Below are 20,759 nucleotides of genomic sequence, written 5' to 3'. Positions count from 1 at the left end.
AATATATTGATCAAATGTTCAATCATGTAAAACCATCTGGGAACATTTTATAATTTATTCTTTCCAACACTTAATGATATAAAGAAAATATATAAATTTCAGTGCACTCTCATACAAAAATATACAATCCAATCAGTCATTTCTTGAGTGATCATCTGTCTTTCAACCATGCAACATTTATTTTATTTTTTTACCAACAAACCTTTCAAGTAAGTCATCAGTCCTACTGTAATCAAAGTTCACTCCCTGCTGCACAAATGACCCTCACTGACTGGTAATGATGCATTGCTATATATATTTAAAAAATGTCAATTGTTTTGTAATTTGTATGGGGTGAATGGATTAGTTCAACGGGTCTTTACAGCTGGAGGTTGGCTTGATTTATGTGGGTAATCTGACAATATTGTATTTTTATGAAACATTGAAAGGTTACTTTGACAAATTAAACACGTATTATATAGTCCTCAATACAATATAATCCTCAAAAGACAATAAAAAAGTACACCTCAAGTTACACGAGCAGTGGGAAAAGATGAAAAGTGCAATTAAAAGATCAGCTATTTATTGCTTAAAATAGATATTCTCTTAAACAAAGTTGCTCCCTGGAGAGAAAAAAAAACAAGTTTGAATGTAAGCTTCTAACTAAGCAAAGTAAACATTATGCACCCACATGTCAAAAAGAATGAAGTCTGTGTGACAAAGACACTGACCAGCAGCTAAATCCATACTACTCTACTTGAAGCTGTTTTTGGATTTTCTCAAATTGTCCTGTGACTTTTCCACAGATGGCAACAATAAAGAGCATTTTGCCTACTTGCATTTGCTACAGTTGAACACCTAAAAAAAAAAACGAAATGGGACATGATCCAGTAGTATGTTTAGGCACCGCTGGCGTGACGGCGATGCTGACGATGACGACCAACCACATTATTGCCTGCAGTGGATGAAAAAAAATGCAGTTACATCCATGTAACACTCGCCATCTTTTTATGTGATTTAACAACATTTGACTGAAGTTACCTGCATCCCTCTTCTGCACTTTGTGTGGAATTTGGAAAGTGTATGTCCCTGGTGTTCCTGGTAAACCTTGGTGCCCAGGATCACCTGTAAACATACAAAACTCTCAGACTTGCTTGTCTCAGTCGCTCCAATAAACACATTCCTCTGGAAAATACACAGTGTTTCATCAGCTCTGTTTTAAATGTACCCTTTTCTCCTCTGGGTCCTGGGTGCCCTCTCTCACCCCTTGGTCCAGGGGCTCCTGGAGTTCCGGGGATGGTGCCATAGGCTGCGCAAGAGCAGAAGTACAGATTCAGTTGTGATGAAGCAACATTTTCCAACTACACTTACATAAGTCTGGTTTTCCATTGCTGTAAGATTTAACTTGATGCAGTATGTGGAAAATCATAACGGTATCCTCACTTCTGAAGAACTCCATGAGGTCAGCTGTGACGTTGCCGTAGGAACCGATGACGCGGCTCTGACCAGGTGGTCCGACAGGGCCAGGTGGACCAGGGGGGCCTTGAATCGCTCGTACATTCGCCCTCCAAGGACCCTCAACCAGATACTCCTGCAGCAGGCCTTGACCTAGAGGTGGGTTATTATATATCAAAGTACTGAAGTGACACTCATCATCAACTTTTTCATCATAGTTGGCCAGAAGAGCAGTAGTAGTAGTAGTAGTAGTAGTAGTGGTAGTAGTTAAGTCAGTGGTCTGACACTGTGGGCACCCCCTCAGACAAAATTGAGAGCTGTGGGCTACAACTTGAGCTCCATTTTTAGCCGATATTTGTATCATTGTAATCCAATGTACCCATGGACGTACACAACATGTAGACAACTATCACTGGATTACTTTGATACTGAAGAAAACTTGATTTTCAGCAGATCTGGGGTTGTAATACCTATCTTTTTCTACGATTAATAAACATTTATAATAATTTATAGATGTTTATTTGCAACATCTGAGATAATGATATCCCCCGAAAGTGCGAAATCCCCAAAGCATTATGGAAACTAGTAGTAAGAGCATATTTAGAGTAGATAGAACATATATTCCAAAAAATATGGGATGGGGAGGGTGTTTGTGTTGTTTGGGGGTGCCCATAGTGTCAGACTTAGACAACCCCTGCCTTACATAATTACAAAAGAAATCTCTGCGCTTGACGGCTGTGATCGACTCACTCTTGATGTAGTCTGTAACTTTTATTGCAACGTTGGCGACGTTGGAGTGGTCCAGTGTCTGTGTGAGCTTGCTGACATGGATATCTCTGCGCTCAGAGCCGTGTCGAGATTCACCCTGAGGGTAGCTCTGGCTCTGCGTGTGGCTCTGGATGTAACCCGGCTCTCCGCGATCTCCCTTCTGACCCGGAGGTCCTGGAAGGCCCGGAGGTCCGATGATGGCACGACGAACACTGTCACCTGAAAGATAAAGTTCATCCGTGACTGTGATATCCACACTTATCTGTGCCATATGTGTCTTTAATCTGTCTGTGTGGGATGTTAGGAGCTTACTGGTCAGATACTGCTGAATTTCAGTGCGGATGCTCTCCCGAGGGAAGTTTCCATTGTATGAAATGGATCCGCTGTAACTGCCTGGTGGACCCTGTGGACCTTGTGGACCTTGAGGACCAGGAGGCCCAGGAACACCTCTGAACCCAGAACCTGAGAAAGATTCAAGTCCACATTATTGTCATTCTAATTTGTACAAGTTGTGCACAGCAAGATGAGGAAACCTTTTGCAAATAAGGAGTGGACAAATAAACAACCTTCAAAATTACCATAATGTTGAATGAACATCTCTTTAACTGAATGTTAAGCTCAAAAAGGTATGCTTGTGCTGTAATGCAGGGCTGTTGTATTGCATTACATTAAAGAGGAACTTAATACCTCCTGAAAATAAACGATTGTATTCGGGTTAAGGCAGGTTACCCCGATTTCTCAAACGCCATGTAAACACTTTACCCCCGTTAAAGTAACACTAAAGCACTTTTCCCGCTTCAGTCCCCCTACAAAAGACTAAGCAGCCAGTGCCTCGAGTTTACAGATAATTACCCGAAAGACAAAACAAACTTAATTTCTGTCTTGCTTACATGCATGAGCTACTTACCTTATGTAATAAGTTAGATAAGGTTTAGCAGAGGCATCATGGCCCTACAGGCTAATGTACTGTACTTAATGGAGACACTCCAGGTGAACAGCTACAGTAAAATCTGTGTCTAATAGCGTCATCACGATCGCTACATTGATATGCAAATTAGGCGGTAACTAATTAAAATGCACTAATTTGCATTCATTTGACAAGGCACTGCAGGTGAAGAGGATAAACAAAATAACTAAACATATCACCACAGAACTTCCCCAGTTAATGAGTTAAGTTGAGTCTTTCCCCCTTAAATGTTAGGTATAAATATGTAGATTAATTTAGAAGAAATCTACAGATGCAGCCTAAAACAAATACCATCTAAATATGTATTTTGGAAGTTTTATTTCAATTAAAGTAAAAGAAGACATGGAAGCAAAATAGACCAGAGTCTCAAAATAGACCAACACATGAGAAAAGTGTCCTGGATTAAACAGTGACTTCATTATTTTGATCGTAGGCTCCTCATCTAATAATTTTCATTTTTCCTGTAAAATTAACAAAATTGCAGCGACAGCAAGAAGTGTCAAGATTTTTGTTGAGATTTTTCATAAAAAGGATTTTTTGAAGTGTTTTTTATTCCAACAACACCAAAAGAATTAAAACCATTAATTGTCATTTGCAAAATAAACAAATTCTTAGTGAAACAATGTCCATCTCCTTGGTGGGGTCACTTGTTCTAAATATATACTTGAAACATGCACATTGTGGCAGAGTTTCCTTTGCTGTTTGTGATTAACCTGGTGAATACTAAAAAGTTTCTGTGTGAACTGATTATTTTGTTGAGTATTTATTAAAACTATTAAACAATTGCGTAGGGGAAATAAGATAAATTGGTAAGGTAGTCAGAGTTGTGCAACATGATTTAATTCTGAGGGACTTGCCTTGAAGCTGGAAATATGCAGTATTATTAGGTATTATGTGTTAAAGTGCTCATATTATGCTCATTTTCAGTTTTATAGTTTAGAGGTTGCACCAGAATAGGTTTATGTGGTTTAATTTTCAAAAAACACCATATTTTTGTTGTACTGCACATTGCTGCAGCTCCTCTTTTCACCCTGTGTGTTGAGCTCTCTGTTTTAGCTACAGAGTGAGGCATCTCACTTCTGTTCTATCTTTGTTGGGAGTCGCACAGTCGCACAGTAGCTAGGTACTGGGCTACTAGCTAGAAGCTAACGCTGCTAGCGGTTACTCACTTAGTCAGTGCTTGGGCACAGACATTAGTAATGGGGAGAGTGTAGACTAACGTGACTAGATAGATCTAGGTGTGAAAGTTAAGGACATGGCGGCAGTAGTTCAACCATACATGTTCGTACCACAATCGGATCCTGAAGAAGGAGGGGAGTCTCCTGCCAGACTCAAAGAATTCAAATGTTTCGGCCAATGACGTAGACTGCCCTGCCGATTTTGACCAGCTCACCCGGAGACTGAAGGCAGGATACATTCAGAAACCTGTATCTCACTCCAAACAGCATGGATGTTTTTTTTCCAAGTTTGTATGCATGTGGAAGCACCAGAGACACAAAATAACACCCCAAATCCCAGAAAAGGTAATTTTTTTTCATAATATTGGCACTTTAACACAAGTGTAACATGTAGTGATTGAGGCTGATACTGCCATATGTTGGAAAAAGGTATATACTTGCAATAAGTGCGAGCATTTCAGGGTTTTTGCTGCATTATGCATGTTTTTTTCCCATCCTGTTGGTGATTTAAAGGACACAAATTGGAAATGCATCTGTAAACACAAACACTCTACCTTTGGTTTACGCATAAATGTTTTATCCTGTGTTCAGTTAATATTCTCTCAGGGAGGCAGTTATGACAATAATTAACTTAAGGGTGCTATAATAATAATAATATACATAATATCATTACCCTTTGAACTGTACTTTATATTATGTTCATCGTCTCTGTTGGACTCACCCTGCAGGTAACGCTGAATTTCCTCCAAGCTGTAGCCACGACCTCCCGCCCCCCCGTACACAGTGGCAGTGGAGACTCCAGCGGGGCCCTGAGGGCCGGGAGGGCCAGGTTGCCCTTGGACACCCGGAGGACCCGGAGGACCAGGATGACCGCGTTGTATGGCAGAGTTAATCCATGAACGGAAGTCTGAATCTAAGTAGATGAAGATACAAGAAAGATGATTGACTAACTTTTCACTATCAACAACAAGACAATTTCTGTCAGTGAAAAGAAACACAATGACTTACGTTTTATCAGTGCAGAATAGTCAATTGTAGCAGTAGTGATGCCAGATCCCCCTGCACCAGAAGGCCCAGCAGGACCGGGTGGCCCGGGCGGACCTCTAGCAATCCCTCGGTCTGAAAATGACAATAAAAGCATTTTGATTGATCCAGGCATTACTTCCGGGGTTACTGTTATTCTGTGTGCAGGTTTTCAGTGCAACCTGTGCTCACCATTCATGATTTTGAAGACATATGTGGCTATCTCCTCTATACTGTAACTGCCTGAAAATCCTCCCGATGTCCCTGGTTGTCCCGGTGGTCCTTGTGGCCCTGGTGGTCCTGTCAAATATCTCCTCACATCTTCTCCTAGACAGATCACAGCAGAGAGACACAGGCTGCATCTCATAACCCTTATTTGATAGCTCCTCGACTCAGTTATCGGCTGAACCGGAAGTTGTTCTGTCCCTCAAGAGCATCGAGGAGGGATCATTGAGGAGCTACAGGCGAGGATACACGAGAGCAGCCTTCCTGGAAGCCGTGCAGCTAAAAGCCGTTGCTAACTCCGCCCATACAGCTAACGAATTCAAGTGATGCTTCAAAGTAGAGGACATCTCATCTCTCTTTTCTAACATTTGCTTGTTGCCTCTCTCTTCCAATGATTTGAGGAAGGGAGGCAAGTGGAGGACTCAATGAGGCAATTTAAGGGTTATGAGATGCAGCTATAGTTTAACCTGGAGCTTCCTCTGAAAAAGCAAGTCCTCAAAATGTTTTGCCTTCACAGTCAAATGAGATGAAGCGTTTAAGACACTAGAGTGTAGCATGGATAATATGTATCTGATACTATTTGGCTCAGTCAGAATATGTATTGTACTTACTCTGAAGCATGGCGATGAGACTGCTGACTGTCAGGGATCCATAGCCAGGTGGACCAGGTGGTCCTGGAGGACCCTGGACACCAATGCTAAGGCCTGAGTCCGAACCTGAAATTGCACAACACAGCTGAAGGTAACCCCCATTCGGCTATAATGATGTCCCATACATAAACACTCCTCACACTATCATAGGGAATATGCATTCTGGAGAGAAGCACAAGCTTACGTTGCAGGTATGCAATGATACGAGTGGAGATGTCCTCAATAGAGCCTGAAAAGCTTCCAGGGATTCCTGGAGGCCCAGGTGGACCTGGAGGTCCGGGGATACTAGACTGTCTGCTTCTACCTGCATGGAACAAATAAAACAGTCATACTCTGTTCTGTTAGCCTGGCAGGCTGTGAGCATGGGACCTTGCTTCAGAAAAACTCGTACTTAGATAGTCAGTGATGTACTGCCGCATCTCACTAGAAGAAGCGAAGGAGCCTGGCTGGCCTGGAGGGCCAGGAGGACCTGCAGGGCCAGGAGGGCCTGAGGTGACTGAGCCTGAGGAAAAATTAGAAAGTAAAGACACTGAAAAAAATATAGATATTTAAAGCCACTTTGGGCAATTTGACTTTGTGTAGTACTGTAAAGCTGAATTATGATTTTCTCTACCTCTTGAAAAGCCAGGAACACCAGGAGCTCCGGTGTCCCCTTAGAAATGATAAACGACAACAAAAGCATTATCGTTATGTGATGCACACATGTGAACACAGTATTTACTCTGAAATACAGACAATAAAACATTGACAGCATTCACAGATTTCAATGTGTTGGTAGTCTATATCTACGACGTTCCACTTCCGGGATTGCTCCGTTGCCGACGGAAATTCCGCCGGATTTTACTCATTTCGGCCGGATGTCCGGTACCTTCCGCTTTCTTTGTGTTGTAATTTTAAACTCCGGTGGATGTATGAGGATTATGGTTAACTGCTCCTCAGATCTCTGCAGGGTAAATCCAGACAGCAACAAGACTATCTGTCGTGTCGGAGTTTGTTTTTTCACGACTAAAACAACTTTTGAACGTACACATTCCACCAAAATAAGTTCCTTTCCGAGGCTATTTTGCAGAGGCGCCGTGGCTTGGCCCAGCGATTAGCACCGCCCATGACGATTGTGATTGGTTTAAAGACATGCCAATAAACCAGAGCACGTTTTTCTCCCATGCCGGTGTGCTGGTAGGACTAGCCAGACCCTCCTCCACATCACTGTGGAGGATAGTCTGGCAAAGCGAGACTAATGTGTTGGTACCTTTAAGTCCCTGTGGTCCCTGTGGTCCGGGAAGTCCCGGTGGACCTGGTGGTCCAGGGATCCCATGTCCTCCACCATAAGTCAACACTGTAAGGAAGAAATGAACATAACGTTTGTCACACTGTGCATTAAGCCCAATAAGTGTGGCTCTCTAATATAATTCTAATGTGATTTTGTATGATTTGTTTTTAAAAGTTGACCTCTCTCAGAGATTCCTGGTCTTCCTGGGGTGCCCGGCACACCTTGTTGGCCTGGTTCGCCTGAGACACAGATGATGATACCACAGTTATTTATGCTGCGATGGATTTGATCACAGGGAGGCTCACAACAATCTATATTGTTGTGTCACAGTCACAAATGCTTGGTGAAAGAAAACAAAAATAGAAAGACAGTTACCTTGGTATCCTCTTGGTCCAGGAGAACCTAAAATAACAACAGAGATGTTATTACTAAAACTAAAAGAGGGGGATTTTCTTTAAATGAGGCATACAGTCTTACAGAGGTTTTCAGAAAATCTGATCACCTGTTGATCCTTTAGGCCCAGAAGGCCCAGGTGGTCCTGGTGGTCCAGTATAAAACGTTCCTGTAAGAAGAGCAGTGTTGAAATGGTTTCTGTTGCTGCTCATTACATTTTAAACCCACATCAAGTTTAGATTTCAGATCATACCAGAGCTGGATGCAAAGCCCGCATCTCCTTTGTCTCCTTTGGGTCCTGGAATTCCATAACCTAAAAAAAAGATGATTTAAGTTTGATATAAAGAATGAATGAGCTTCACATAATACCAAACACACTGTATGATGCACCTGCCTCAGAGTCTATATTCGAAACAGTGGCTTTAATGAGCTCAAATACTTGCCTGGCTGACCTGGAGGCCCAGGTGGTCCTGGAGGTCCTTGTCTTGAATTTCCTGATGAAAACATTTTAAACAAGTAGTCAGTGACAGAATTTGAAAAATTTTATGAGAAGGCTGAGGTCATTCTCAGATGGCATCAAACGAATCCTACAAAATCATTAAAGATGTCCAGGTTGACCTGGTGGGCCGGGTGGGCCAGGTTGTCCTAAACCTCCACTGGCACTAAACTGCCCTAAAGCAGAAACACAAACACATAATTTTAAGTAATGAACAGTATTCTGGTCTGTAGAGAGGAACAAACCAGGCTTAAAGTGTAGAAAATTGCATTAAAGCAACCCTATGTAATTTAAGCTGAACAGCGCCAACTGTGGCCAAAAGTTGCAGTTACATGCCACATGCTTACATGTACAGTAAAGCATGATTTACGGTTGTGCATTGGCTTCTCGCAGAGCTTTAACCGTAGAGGCATAGTGGGAGTAACAAAGTGTCTCCCCTGTGCTTTCCTTAGACAGTAAAATAAATGGACACAGCGACACCATAGACTTCGACGTAGACCAGTGAAGTCAATTAGAAGCACTTTTCCGGTGATGGTTGAGCGTACTGCGCAGCTGCTGCGCAGCCTTAAACTGAGCTTGACGATGTAGATGTGACGTGAGCAACCTGTCTGAAATTTGTAAGTCTTCTGGTAGCTGTGCCAAGAGAAATCTGAATCATTCCGAATCTTGCAGAGACGGAGAGCGTCCACTACAGCTAAATTTACACAGCTAAATTTACACTGTTACGTTTTGGCTTTTAAGCACAGTTTTGAGCCAAAAGCACTCCGTGCACATAAGCGTTTTTAGTTCCAGTAGAAGAACTAATCTCCGTTTAAACTAACACGCACAAACCACATATCTTATGAACATTTTTGTATACTGGGCATGCGTGTGCCAGGGTAAACAGGAGGCAGCATGTATAATCCGCCCGTTGCTGGTAGTTGCCATGGTAATGTTAGTAGCTTAGTCTCAGAGAACGAGACGTCAAGACTGATAAGACCCAATCAGGCAGCGAAACGTTGGTATCAGTGTCTGTTGCCAAAGGTCTCCGTTTGCGGCCGTTGAGACTGCAACACAACCCCGCAGATTCCAAACCAAAACGGGGTCAGAAGTGTTTTCAAATGTCTCTGTTTTAGGGGCTCTGAAACGCCAGAGCAGTGGGAACATGAGGTGTAAATGTAGCAAAAGATATTCGTTTTTAAACCAAAATGTAGCAGTATAAATGTAGCCTTAGTCACTATACACACATTCACAAATTTGACTTTACAAATTAAAGTTTTGGATAAAAAAATATATGAAGCGCTTATAAAATAAGATATTTTGTTATAAATTAAACTACTACACAGTTTATACAAGTAGAGCTGAAAATTAATCGAGTAACAGAGAAATAATTGGCAACTATTTTGATAATCGTCATTTTTCATGCAAAAATGCCAAAACATTTTATTGTTCCAGATTTTCAAATGTGAGACTACGCTGCTTTTCCTTTCAATTATTTTAATTTACCTGGAATCATCTTGAGGTTTGAACTGTTGTTTGGACAACAACAAGCATTGTGAAGGTGTTACTTTGTGCTCTGGGTAATCGCTTCTGGTAACACTTCCGTTCTCTACACTCTACATTGGCTCCCTGTGCGTTTTAGAATAGATTTTAAGATTTTATTGTTTGCTTTCAAGGCCAATTTTTAAATGGTCTGGCCCCGGAGTATTTGTCTGAAATTTTAACTTTGCGGGAGCACAACCGGTCATTGCGTTCTTCAAATCAGCGAGTTTTAGAAGTGCCAAGGTCAAGATATAAACGGTGGGGTGATCAGGCTTTTGCAGTTGCTGCCCCGAGACTCTGGAACAAGTTCCCCCCTGATATTCGCACGATTACATCAAGCTCTTTTTAGGTCCAAACTCAAAACGTATCTGTTTAGTCTGGCTTTTAATACGTAGCAGTGGTGTTTCATTATTCTTTGTAACCTTTTCTGATTTTACTGTTTTCTATGTTCATTCTTTCTATTGTATGAAATGTGTTTTTACTCTTGGTTTCTGATGTTAAGCACTTTGGATACCTGCTGGTTCTGTAAAGTGCTATATAAATACATTTTGATTGATTGATTGATTGATTGATAATAATATGATTATCACAATGGCCATTTTTCTGCATGACGTCGCTTTCGGGTGTAAACCTTCTATGTCCAAAACCGTTGGAGGGAAAATATAAAAAGGCTAATTTGAAAACATTGTATTGAGCTTATGTCAGATGAAATCGCCTCGTCACTGTATATTTATAAAACCTACAGACAGACGTAAAGGTTGACCAATAGCATTGAGTTATGAAAAAAAAAGACGAAAAATGGAGATAGGAGGTTTCTTCCGGACAGCGACGATGAGTACTTTAAATACTTTAAATACTGATTATACATACATGCTTTTACAAAAGACTTTAAAGGCATGACTTTGACTTGTAATGGAGTATTTTCTACAGTGTGGTATTATTTTATTTGGTGTGTATTCTGCAGATAATGTTACACACCAGATGCAGCAGGTTATTTCTCACCTCTAAACACTGTATGTCTAGTAGAAAATCAAGAGAAAGTACTTACTGGGGGATAGACTTTCAGTCGCAGTTATTACTTGTTCTCCCTGCTCTCCCTTATATCCCCTATCCCCTTTAGCACCTGCAAAAACAAACAATATGCAGCATCCATGAGACTTTGATGGCTACGTATCGGATCTAAAAAACCTTCTTTTGGTAGCAAAAAAGAGCAATGCCCTACCAGGTTGGCCAGGCAGACCAGCAGGGCCAATGGGACCTTAGGAGATAAAGCAACAAATACAAGTATGAGTATTGATACTACTGATATGGTGCAATCATTCAGGGCAAGATATGCAGAATGCCGAGGACATCATCTGGCTACTTTGTGGGCTGTCGCGGGTCAGACCTGATAATCCTGGAGGTCCTGCAGGGCCGGGAGGACCAGAAGGCCCAGGTGGTCCTGGGATGCCAAAAGAAGTGGAGCCAGCTGGAAAATAATTAAAGTGATGGTCAGATGTCTCTAACTATAATCTAATCTAATCAATATGATGTTAAATTATAAATGTTATAATCCCCAGGGACTACGTGCCGAAAATAGCAATTCTGCTACAACCTGGTGCAATACATCTCTCCTTGTTCTTATACAAGGTTAATGTTTAATTGTGCATGATCCCTGTTTAAATAAAATTACATTACATTATCATTATCTGTTACCTGCATTGATGATTCTTCCTGGTTGACCTGATTCACCTAAAACCGACAGACACATGCTACATCAGACGCACAGACTAATAGCACAAAGCACTTTAGAGAGTATTACACTTTAGTATTTTAGAGAGCATGCACTTTCTGCAGCAGATGGCCCTGCATATAGGTGTACCTTTAGAGCCTGGTCGTCCTGGTAACCCTGGTATCCCTAAAAGCAAGACGCAAGTACATTTTTAAGTATTGAGAGCATTAAAAGCAAAGAGAATTAACAATAAAATGGCACATAAATAATAATGAAGCTACAATGTGTGTTGTATTAATAGTAGAGTCGTACCTGGTGGTCCTTGAGGCCCAGGTGTTCCTACAGAAGGGGAGATATTATGAATATGTCATATCATTGATATTCATCCACAAATGATAATGTTAATATAGCTAAGGATCAAGTTTAATAAGAGTGACATCCTGGCTCAGTTTACCTGGAGTTGCAGTATCTCCAGGAGGCCCAGCAGGACCTCTGAGTCCAGGGGGCCCGGCATGTCCTTGGTCACCTGAGGGTCAAAGAAATATATAATTTATGAGGAATCGTGGATTTTTTGTGTGTCTAAAATACTAAATGTTCAGGAACGGAAAGAAAAGCCTTATTTCACTCACTTGATTACACTCTTGAGTGTAATCTTCAATGTTATGTCCTTTTACACATCAAAATTATATTTAAATAGCTGTATCTGTAATGCTTATATAATGATTCATTTTACCTTTTGATCCCTTCACTCCATCGACTCCAGACAACCCTGATGATATAAAAACAAACAAATATCATATTGAATATCAATCAATAAGTCACTCTAAACAACAAACGTTTCTTGTATAGCCAGTTGTTTTTCCAGCAATTATTATTCCTTAAATCAGGGTTCTTCAACGTTTTTTAAACCAAGGACCCCTTAACTGAAAGAGAGAAAGAGCAGGGACCCCCTACTACATATATTGTATAAAATAAAGGTGCATATTAAACTGGGCCTACAATAACATGTAGGGCGGCCTAAAGCCTTTAGACATACCTTTTTAGTGCATAGAATACTTAGCTATTAAAATAATTGTCAGCATGATTTTATAAATCATGTTTTAATGTTATGTCACATACATGTGGCACATTGAATCCTTAGGATATACTGTATCTGTAGATGGCCTTAGTGACTAGCTTACCCATAGGCCAGTAAGCCTATCATCAGTGGGGATTTATATTTGCTAATATATATTGGATTCATGTTAATTGACATTTTAATTTTTGAAAAAACTTTAAAATATTAACAATAGTTTGGAGGCCCCCCTGCAGTGATTCTGAGGACCCCCTAGGGGTCCCGGACCCCCTGTTGAAGATCTCTGCCTTAAAGGTCCAATGTGTGGGAATTTCTCCCATCTAGCGTTGAGATCATATATCGCAATCATCTCTCTCGCGCCACGCAGTTCAAAGTACGTATTACAGCTACGGTAGCCTTCACACTTTTTTCTGATGACGCCGGTCTCTCGCTCTTCTGAATATTGTTTTTCTTTTTCTGGGCGAAGAAGAAGACTCCTGTTCCTGAAATTTGGATTTTGAATCCTCCATGTTTCCTTCTTCAAACTTGCCGGGGCCGGGAAGCGACGATTAGCAGCACCTGTGAGTTTATCACGTGACAGCGAAAACGCGAAAGGCAGAGCAGTATATCCTGTATGTCCCTTACCGGCTAATGTATTTCAAGATGGCGCATGAATATGGAGCATCTACCCCAGTTCATGCAGACGCAAATGTAAAATTTCAAGCCAATAGGAATACTTGGAATTGATGGTGGTGGTAAATATTCATGAAAAAGGACAAGTTTGTGAACAGGCAACACAGATTTTGAGAATGAACATCTAAAAATGTTACACACTGGACCTTTAAATGAACAGTAAAAGAGGCTTTATGAGCAGACTCCTCTCTGCTGCCCCCTGGTGGAGGTGATGTTATTTATTTAATAATCTTGTTCTTGCCTGTAAAGTTGTAATGGTTTCACATTACATTAACAATAACAAGTTCAGACAAAGGATAAAGATAAGAGAGCTATAAAGTTGACATTTTTATTCTTTTTATTCTATCTTTAATTCTAAATAGTTGATATAACTCATGTATAGTATGTTGATTAAACAATATTATTAAGTGCTTTTTCCATTTTCTTGAATGGGTAACATTTTTGTCACATTTATCGCAATCAAGTCACATTAAGAGAAGAATAAAATGTAGTAGTAAATAGTCTTTTTTGTCATTGTACATGTACAATGAAATTGAATGCAGTTCTTTCAGTGCAGAACATTAGTAAAAGTGCAAAGCAGGTAAATAAATAAATAAATAAATAAATATATGTATATGTATATTGTATAAAAGACTCTCTAAAGTCACTATACAAATATATATAAAGAGGTAGGTTATTTGTTAAAAAGGAAAGTTAAAACACAAAACACAAACAAGAAATCACTGCACAATTCATCCTTAAACTTAAAACTCAAGTGCCATTAAGTTCAATTATGGCTCTTGGATAAAAATAGTTTTTCAGTCTGTTTGTTCGTGTTTTAGTTGTCCTGAAACGTGAGAGAGTGTCCAGGGTGAGATGGATCTTTGAGAATGTCCTGGGCTTTTTTGATTGGCTTTCAATTGAAGTAATAGTTCAATATTTTGAGCAGTTTCCAGGCAACCATCAGAGACTCCAGGAAGTGATCTTAAACAGTGAGCTTTAGAAAATTTTGTTGTTGTTGGGCAGAGGCAGGCTAGCTGTTTCCCCCTGTTTTCAGTCTCTGTGCAGTTAAAGGGGTGATTGAATGATTATATAGGGTATTTTACACTGTTCCTTAAGGTCTCCTAATAGGGTATGTAACATTGGTTGGGCTGAAAATTGCCCTAATGCTATTTTATTAGGCCCTTAACTACCCTGTGAATATGGCTCTATTTGGAACAAGAGCTTTTCTTCCAAATATGGTATGCTCATGAATATTTAGATGAGCTGTGCGCTGATTGGTTTGAGCGAACCACATAGAAACACATTGGAGACAAGACAGCAGGTCTCATATTTCAGACACTGCAAAGTTATACATTGTTTGTCGGGCAATTTCGTTATTAAATTCACTTCTGAGACTTTTTTAAGTGAGAAATCAACTATATAAAGCTCAAATATGGGCCGTTTTGCGAAAATTGATGGCTAATTGCAAATTTGATAAGACGTGTCGGACTTTAGCTAGGAGCTCCACACAGTCTGACGAGAAAGCGGCAAACCTCCATACCCAGTGAAAGTCACCGTTTCCCTGGGTACTGGACTACTGGAATACTCGGGGCTTCGCAGAGCTCCGTGGAGTTCCACAGAGCTGGCTGGTTTGAATTTCGTCACGCCACTTATATAACATCTACCCCAAGGTCTTATAAAGCTACCAATGGTGTCCGATTTCAATTTAATGAATTTTTGTGAACATTAGGGGTTTCGTTAGCTGCGACTGTCCCTTCATTCCTATGTGTACAGATTGAGGCTAGTTAGCTTAATTTTCGGCGTAATTAGAGTATATTTACAGTTTGAATTTCGTCACGCCACTTATATAACATGTACCTCAAAGTCTTATAAAGCTAACAATGGTGTCCGATTTCAATTCAATGATTTTTTGTGAATTTCAGAGGAATTCTAAGAGGAGGCTAGCTAGCTCTCATTGATAGAGCTCCATCCAGCCGCAGCCTCTATGAATGAGACTCGCGGACAAGAGGTGTTAATTTCCCCGATCGTTTGTTTAGCTAAGTAACTCAACACATTATAATGAGACACATTATAAGATTAACTGGAACCTGTGGTAAGAGATTGCTGGCGTAACAAGCTCACTGACCGCGCTCTCACTCACATACACCAGCCATTTAGCAGGAAGAGGGGAGCTGCAGGCCCTGGAGCTCTGTCAGGGCAGCGGCATTTGGTAGTCCATTAACCCAAAAAACGGTGACTTTGCGCGGGTATGGAGTGCCGTGGGCTGCCAGCCGTGACGGAGCTCCATCTACCTCACAGCAGGCCGGGGTCTGTGAAGGAAGGCAGGCCAGGCGGCGAGGCAGCATCACAGGCAGCACCAGCCACTGAACTCTGACACACAGTCGGACAAAATTTGCAATTAGCCATCAATTTTCGTAAAACGGCACATATTCGACCTCTACATAGTTGATTTCTCGCATAAAAAAGTCTCAGAAGTGAATTTAGTGGTAAAATAGCAGATGAACAATGTATACAATTTCTGAGATCTGCGCGACCTTCTTTCTTTCTTTTCTGCATTTAATGGCGGATCGCAACCAACTTGTTTAGGTGCATACCGCCACCTACTGTAGTGTGTAATATCAAGGCTTTAGTACTTCAGGTTACATTTTAATAATAATAATTAAAAAAAAAAACTTTTTAAAAACTAGACTTTACGATCTAATCCTGTAGACTTAAGAAAACTAAATATCGCTTTGCAGCACTCCCTTGAGTCCTTACCCATCCCTAAAATCCCTGCTAAATTCCATCCCCGTCCTAATTCATATATCTTGTCATGCAAGATGTCCCTCTCTAAATCATATTTACTACACTTCAGGATGACATGCTCAACATGTTCAGGGACATTACAGTCCTCACACTTATCAGACATACATTTTGCCATTAAACAGAGCATACATTTTAAGCCAGTATGTCCAAACCTTAATCTTGAAAAAAACACTTAATCTCTTCTACATTTCCCTTTGAAACCCTTCACCTTAATTGATTTCTGTATGCTGTAATAGTGTCTCCCTTTAGTGTCTGTGTCCCACTTCTTCTGCCATACATCACTCACTGCTTTTCTAATCAATGACTCTCCTTTACCAAAGGGAACATTAAGTATCTCACCATCCTTTAATGTCAATGCTGTCTTTGCAATCCCATCTGCTGTTTCATTCCCCTCAACACCAACATGAGCAGGGACCCAAACAAATCTCACATTAACTCCAACTCTTTGTATTCTCAACAGTATTGTACACATTTCAGTCAATAGATCATCTCTCACCGTTTGTTTGCAATTCAAACTATGCAGGGCTGCAGTAGAATCCGAACAAATGACAACTCTTTCTGGCCTCACCTCCTCTATCCACTGTAGCCCTAAAATAATTGCAACCATTTCTGCTGTATATACAGATAATTTATCATCAAGTATTTTACATATAACTACATTAAACTCAGGTATATACACTCCCGAACCTACATGTTCACTCCCTGGATCTTTTGATCCATCTGTAAAGAGTAGCATATAGTTGTAATAGTTCCTCCTCACATAATCTTGAACCAAATATCCAATATTATCCACATTACTTTCACTCCATTCTTTCTTCTTCTCTAGTAGCTTCAAGTCCACAATGGGCACAGGAAATATCCACGGAGGAACGTTACCCCATACAATAGCTGGTCCATAGTCTATGCTATTTAATCCGTACTCTTCTGCAACTGCATTAATAGTCCAACCAAATCCTTTACCTTTCCGTTGTTGTTCATATTCCCAACAGTCACACAAAACCTTTGTTGTAGGTTGTTCCTCTCCAGATCCTTTTAACTTGACCCAATATGCCAATGACAACTTAGACCGTCTTAAATATAGTGGCAATTTATCAGCTTCCACCAGTAGCGCATTAGTAGGGGTCGTTTTCACTGCACCTATACTGAGTCGCAAAGCTCTGAACTGTATTCTGTCCAGTTTTTCTAAAATATTCTTGGCTGCTGCTCCATAAACCATGCATCCATAATCAATACACGGTCGTATTAAGGCTCTATAAAGATCTAGCAAAGAGTGTTTATCTGCTCCCCATTGATAACTGGAAACGGACCTCATAAGATTCAGTACCTTTTTGCATTTTGTTTCAACCTGTTTAACATGATTCCTCCATACACATTTCTCATCAAGCCACAATCCAAGATACTTAAACTCTTTCACTCTTACCATATTTTGTCCATACAATGTAAGCTGAACATTATTAATTCTTCTCTTTCTGGTAAAGAACATATAACATGACTTTGCAACCAACATCTTAAATCCCCAATCATATGACCGTCTTTCAACTTCTAATATAGCACTCTGTATTGTATTAGTCACATGTCTAACGTTTTTCCCTCTTTTCCATATAGCCCCATCATCAGCATAAAGTGATGACCCAATATCTCTACCAACACTTATAAAAATATCGTTTATCGTGATATTAAACGGAATAGGGCTTATACCGCTACTTTGAGGAACACCATATACTATACGGAAGTCATCCGACACAGCATCTCCAACTTTAACACAGAATGTTCGGTTAGACAGGAAGTCCAAAACCCAGTTATATAGCCTTCCACCAATACCCATTTCATGCAATTTTATCAACAAACCTTCTCTCCACATTGAATCATAAGCTTTCTCAATATCAAAAAACACTATAGCCATGACCTCTTTCATACTAACCGCCTTTTCTGCCTCATTGCTAACTTTAACTAAAGCGTCCACCGTAGATCTTCCTTTACAGAATCCACTTTGATATTTATTCAAGAGTCCCCTTTGCTCTAAATAAAATGTCAATCTATAGACAATTATCTTTTCCATCCATTCACACATGTGCGAAGTCAAGGCTATAGGCCTGTCAGAAGACTACCTGATCTCAGGTCAGTGGTGTAGCCTATGTAAATGTTTGAGGCGTGACAAAGATAGAGACTAGGGCCAAATGAGGAGGAGCCGCCGAGTTGACGTCAACTAGGTGGCTCGTTGAGATTTGCCCATTTTCAGAGGCAGTTTCAAAGTGTGAGATTTGCAGAGGAAAGAGGTGTCAATGGGATTTTGAGGGTCAATGTATGTCCTAGTTACCCACTAAACTGTCATTATTCAACTATGACAAAGTAAAATCGGTTTTGCATTCAATCACCCCTTTAAGCTAAGCAGCAGGCTGGAGCTTCATATTTAATGGACAGGTATGAGAGTGGTATTGATCTTCTCATCTAACTCTTGGCCAGAAAATGAACAAGCATATTTTTCCAAACTGTTTTTTATAGTTCAGAAGCACAATACTATAATCTGAGAGTCTGAGAATGAATACATTATCTGAGGCTGGAGGTCCTTTGACTCACCCATTGACCCTTTGATTCCTCTCTCTCCAGCTGGCCCTTGCAGACCTGGTGAACCAGGATCACCTGAGGAGTGGGACATCTGGATTAGGAAACTGCACAGAGTATATAAGATGCCAATTTGATAGATTCAAATACAGTTAAATTCACAAAGCTGTACTGACCTTTCACACCTTTGAGACCTGCGTCACCAGCTTCGCCTAAAATACATATATTATATATATATAACATGAATTCAATTACAGTTAGAAACATTCACTGAAAAAGGGAAAAGTCCTATAAAAACATGATGTAAGCATGTAATTACGACAAACCTTTAAGTCCTTGGAATCCAGCAAGTCCTCTGTCACCTGCATAGTGAGAAGAATGACTGTGAGCAACATTATAGTATATAAATTAAACTAACTATACATCTCAGTGCATTTAGCAGTGGAACAGGCAGTGACCTACCTTTGGGCCCAGGTAGCCCTGTCTCGCCACGGAAACCCTGAGCACCTGGTTGACCTACAGTTTAACAAAACATCTCATGTAAAATGGCAGGGATTAAGTCACAGCCCTGCTAATGGTATTTTCAGTTGGTACATTTGAGATACTAATTCAACTCAGCAGGTGTTTCTGGAGTCACTGTAATGCTCTACATAACAGGGATAACTGACCTGGTACTCCAGAAAGTCCAGGAATTCCAGATGTGCCTAGATCATAAATTAATAATTATTAGAAAGGAATAACACTGTCAAACAAGAAAAGCGATTAAATAATGTGGAACTAAAATTGGAATTAAGAAGGTTTTACAAAAGTTTAATTATCCTAAAAGTTGCAGTGAAATCACACTTTTTCTTTCTTTTTTATACTTTGTTGGTATTAATTAAATCAATTGGTTATATATTGTGATTATATATTTTAACTGTTCATGGTGCTATACAGTGAGAACTCTAATTGGCAAACATTGATAATTGTAATACAGTAGAACAAGAGAAAAATGTAAACATAAAAAACACAATTTAAAAAAAGAACAACACATGAAAATATAACTAAAGATGTGCTCTTAATACAGTGAAGCCCAATAAACGTTTACATTCATGCATCAGAAAAGACAGGAGAGATATATTATGCAATTATTTTTGCATATATCTCTAGGTAGTCTATATGTGTACGTGAAACATGCATACATAAATGCTTCATTATCTTTAAAGACAGAATTAAGCAGCACTTTTTGAGTGTTTTTCTTTCTGAATTTGATGTTTAAATTGGTTACTTCCTTATTATAAACAAAACTAAAGGATGGGTGGAATAATTATGACGTTTAAGTCAAAAGTTAGAGAGTTATAGACAGTTTTACTCATGAGGAAGGACACAGAACATATTTTTGCAAAACGTTGGTGCTAGTGAAGCATTGAATTAATGCTGTCGGTGCTTGTAATTTAAGTAATAGAAAAACATTTTCACATTGAACACACCCCACGTGTGCACAAACGTCTGTGATATGGTTTTCTAAGAACTAGAAAAAGCAGCAGGAGCTTAAAATTCAAATTCATCATTTGGGGCATTTTATTATTTTTAACTGCTGTATGTATCTACGTCAAGGTAGTTCTTGTTTGCTTTTCACTGAACAATATGGAGGTTAATTCACAAACTGACTCTATGCTGCCATCTGGTGCCGTTTGTAGTTCATACACCATGAGGAAAAAAACTGTTAGAGATGCACATTTTGTCTGCAAGTAAAACCAACGGTATTCTGATGTTAAAACACAATGCTTAATGATCTCACCTTTTGGTCCAGCCGGGCCGACAGGCCCAGGATCCCCAGGAGCACCTGCACAAACCAAACACATGAGATCCTGTAGTGACACTTTTAAGATAGACTTTGTTGTGTTATAATAAGTTGCACTATACACACAAAGCAGTGTTTTCCCTGGGTTTATCGAAGACTTAGGTGCGCATATTTGGCGGAGGGGTTTAGGGGTCTTTCCTTAAGAAAATGTGATGTTTATCAAAAAAATTATAATTTTGGACCA

The 20,759-nt window shown here is 40.0% G+C and overlaps 1 protein-coding gene across 4 annotated transcripts in view; it reads right to left on the bottom strand.

Annotated features, from left to right (window-relative positions):
* Positions 1-41: 41 nt before the first annotated feature.
* col17a1b (collagen, type XVII, alpha 1b) overlaps positions 42-20,759 on the bottom strand; it is a 35,836-nt gene continuing 15,118 nt past the window's right edge. For all 4 annotated transcript variants that reach the window (XM_078272715.1, XM_078272717.1, XM_078272716.1 and 1 more), the window contains 33 exons: positions 20,513-20,557; positions 19,401-19,436; positions 19,195-19,248; positions 19,059-19,094; positions 18,909-18,944; positions 18,748-18,810; positions 12,370-12,405; positions 12,091-12,162; positions 11,949-11,975; positions 11,787-11,822; positions 11,621-11,656; positions 11,313-11,393; positions 11,148-11,183; positions 10,974-11,048; positions 8,352-8,402; positions 8,162-8,221; positions 8,018-8,077; positions 7,891-7,917; positions 7,695-7,754; positions 7,495-7,581; positions 6,859-6,897; positions 6,637-6,747; positions 6,430-6,549; positions 6,207-6,311; positions 5,563-5,697; positions 5,356-5,466; positions 5,069-5,260; positions 2,515-2,664; positions 2,185-2,421; positions 1,423-1,587; positions 1,208-1,288; positions 1,021-1,104; positions 42-934 (listed from right to left, as the gene is read on the bottom strand). In XM_078272715.1, the coding sequence (XP_078128841.1) occupies positions 879-934; positions 1,021-1,104; positions 1,208-1,288; positions 1,423-1,587; positions 2,185-2,421; positions 2,515-2,664; positions 5,069-5,260; positions 5,356-5,466; positions 5,563-5,697; positions 6,207-6,311; positions 6,430-6,549; positions 6,637-6,747; positions 6,859-6,897; positions 7,495-7,581; positions 7,695-7,754; positions 7,891-7,917; positions 8,018-8,077; positions 8,162-8,221; positions 8,352-8,402; positions 10,974-11,048; positions 11,148-11,183; positions 11,313-11,393; positions 11,621-11,656; positions 11,787-11,822; positions 11,949-11,975; positions 12,091-12,162; positions 12,370-12,405; positions 18,748-18,810; positions 18,909-18,944; positions 19,059-19,094; positions 19,195-19,248; positions 19,401-19,436; positions 20,513-20,557 (2,600 nt within the window). In that variant the 3' untranslated portion in view covers positions 42-878. The remainder of the gene's footprint in view (positions 935-1,020; positions 1,105-1,207; positions 1,289-1,422; positions 1,588-2,184; positions 2,422-2,514; positions 2,665-5,068; positions 5,261-5,355; positions 5,467-5,562; positions 5,698-6,206; positions 6,312-6,429; positions 6,550-6,636; positions 6,748-6,858; positions 6,898-7,494; positions 7,582-7,694; positions 7,755-7,890; positions 7,918-8,017; positions 8,078-8,161; positions 8,222-8,351; positions 8,403-10,973; positions 11,049-11,147; positions 11,184-11,312; positions 11,394-11,620; positions 11,657-11,786; positions 11,823-11,948; positions 11,976-12,090; positions 12,163-12,369; positions 12,406-18,747; positions 18,811-18,908; positions 18,945-19,058; positions 19,095-19,194; positions 19,249-19,400; positions 19,437-20,512; positions 20,558-20,759) is intronic.

The sequence above is a fragment of the Sander vitreus genome, chromosome 17 (genome assembly GCF_031162955.1).
Source record: "Sander vitreus isolate 19-12246 chromosome 17, sanVit1, whole genome shotgun sequence".
NCBI lineage: Eukaryota > Metazoa > Chordata > Actinopteri > Perciformes > Percidae > Sander > Sander vitreus.
The sequence above is the reverse complement of the archived record's forward strand: the minus strand, read 5'-3'. Positions and strand labels throughout refer to the sequence as shown.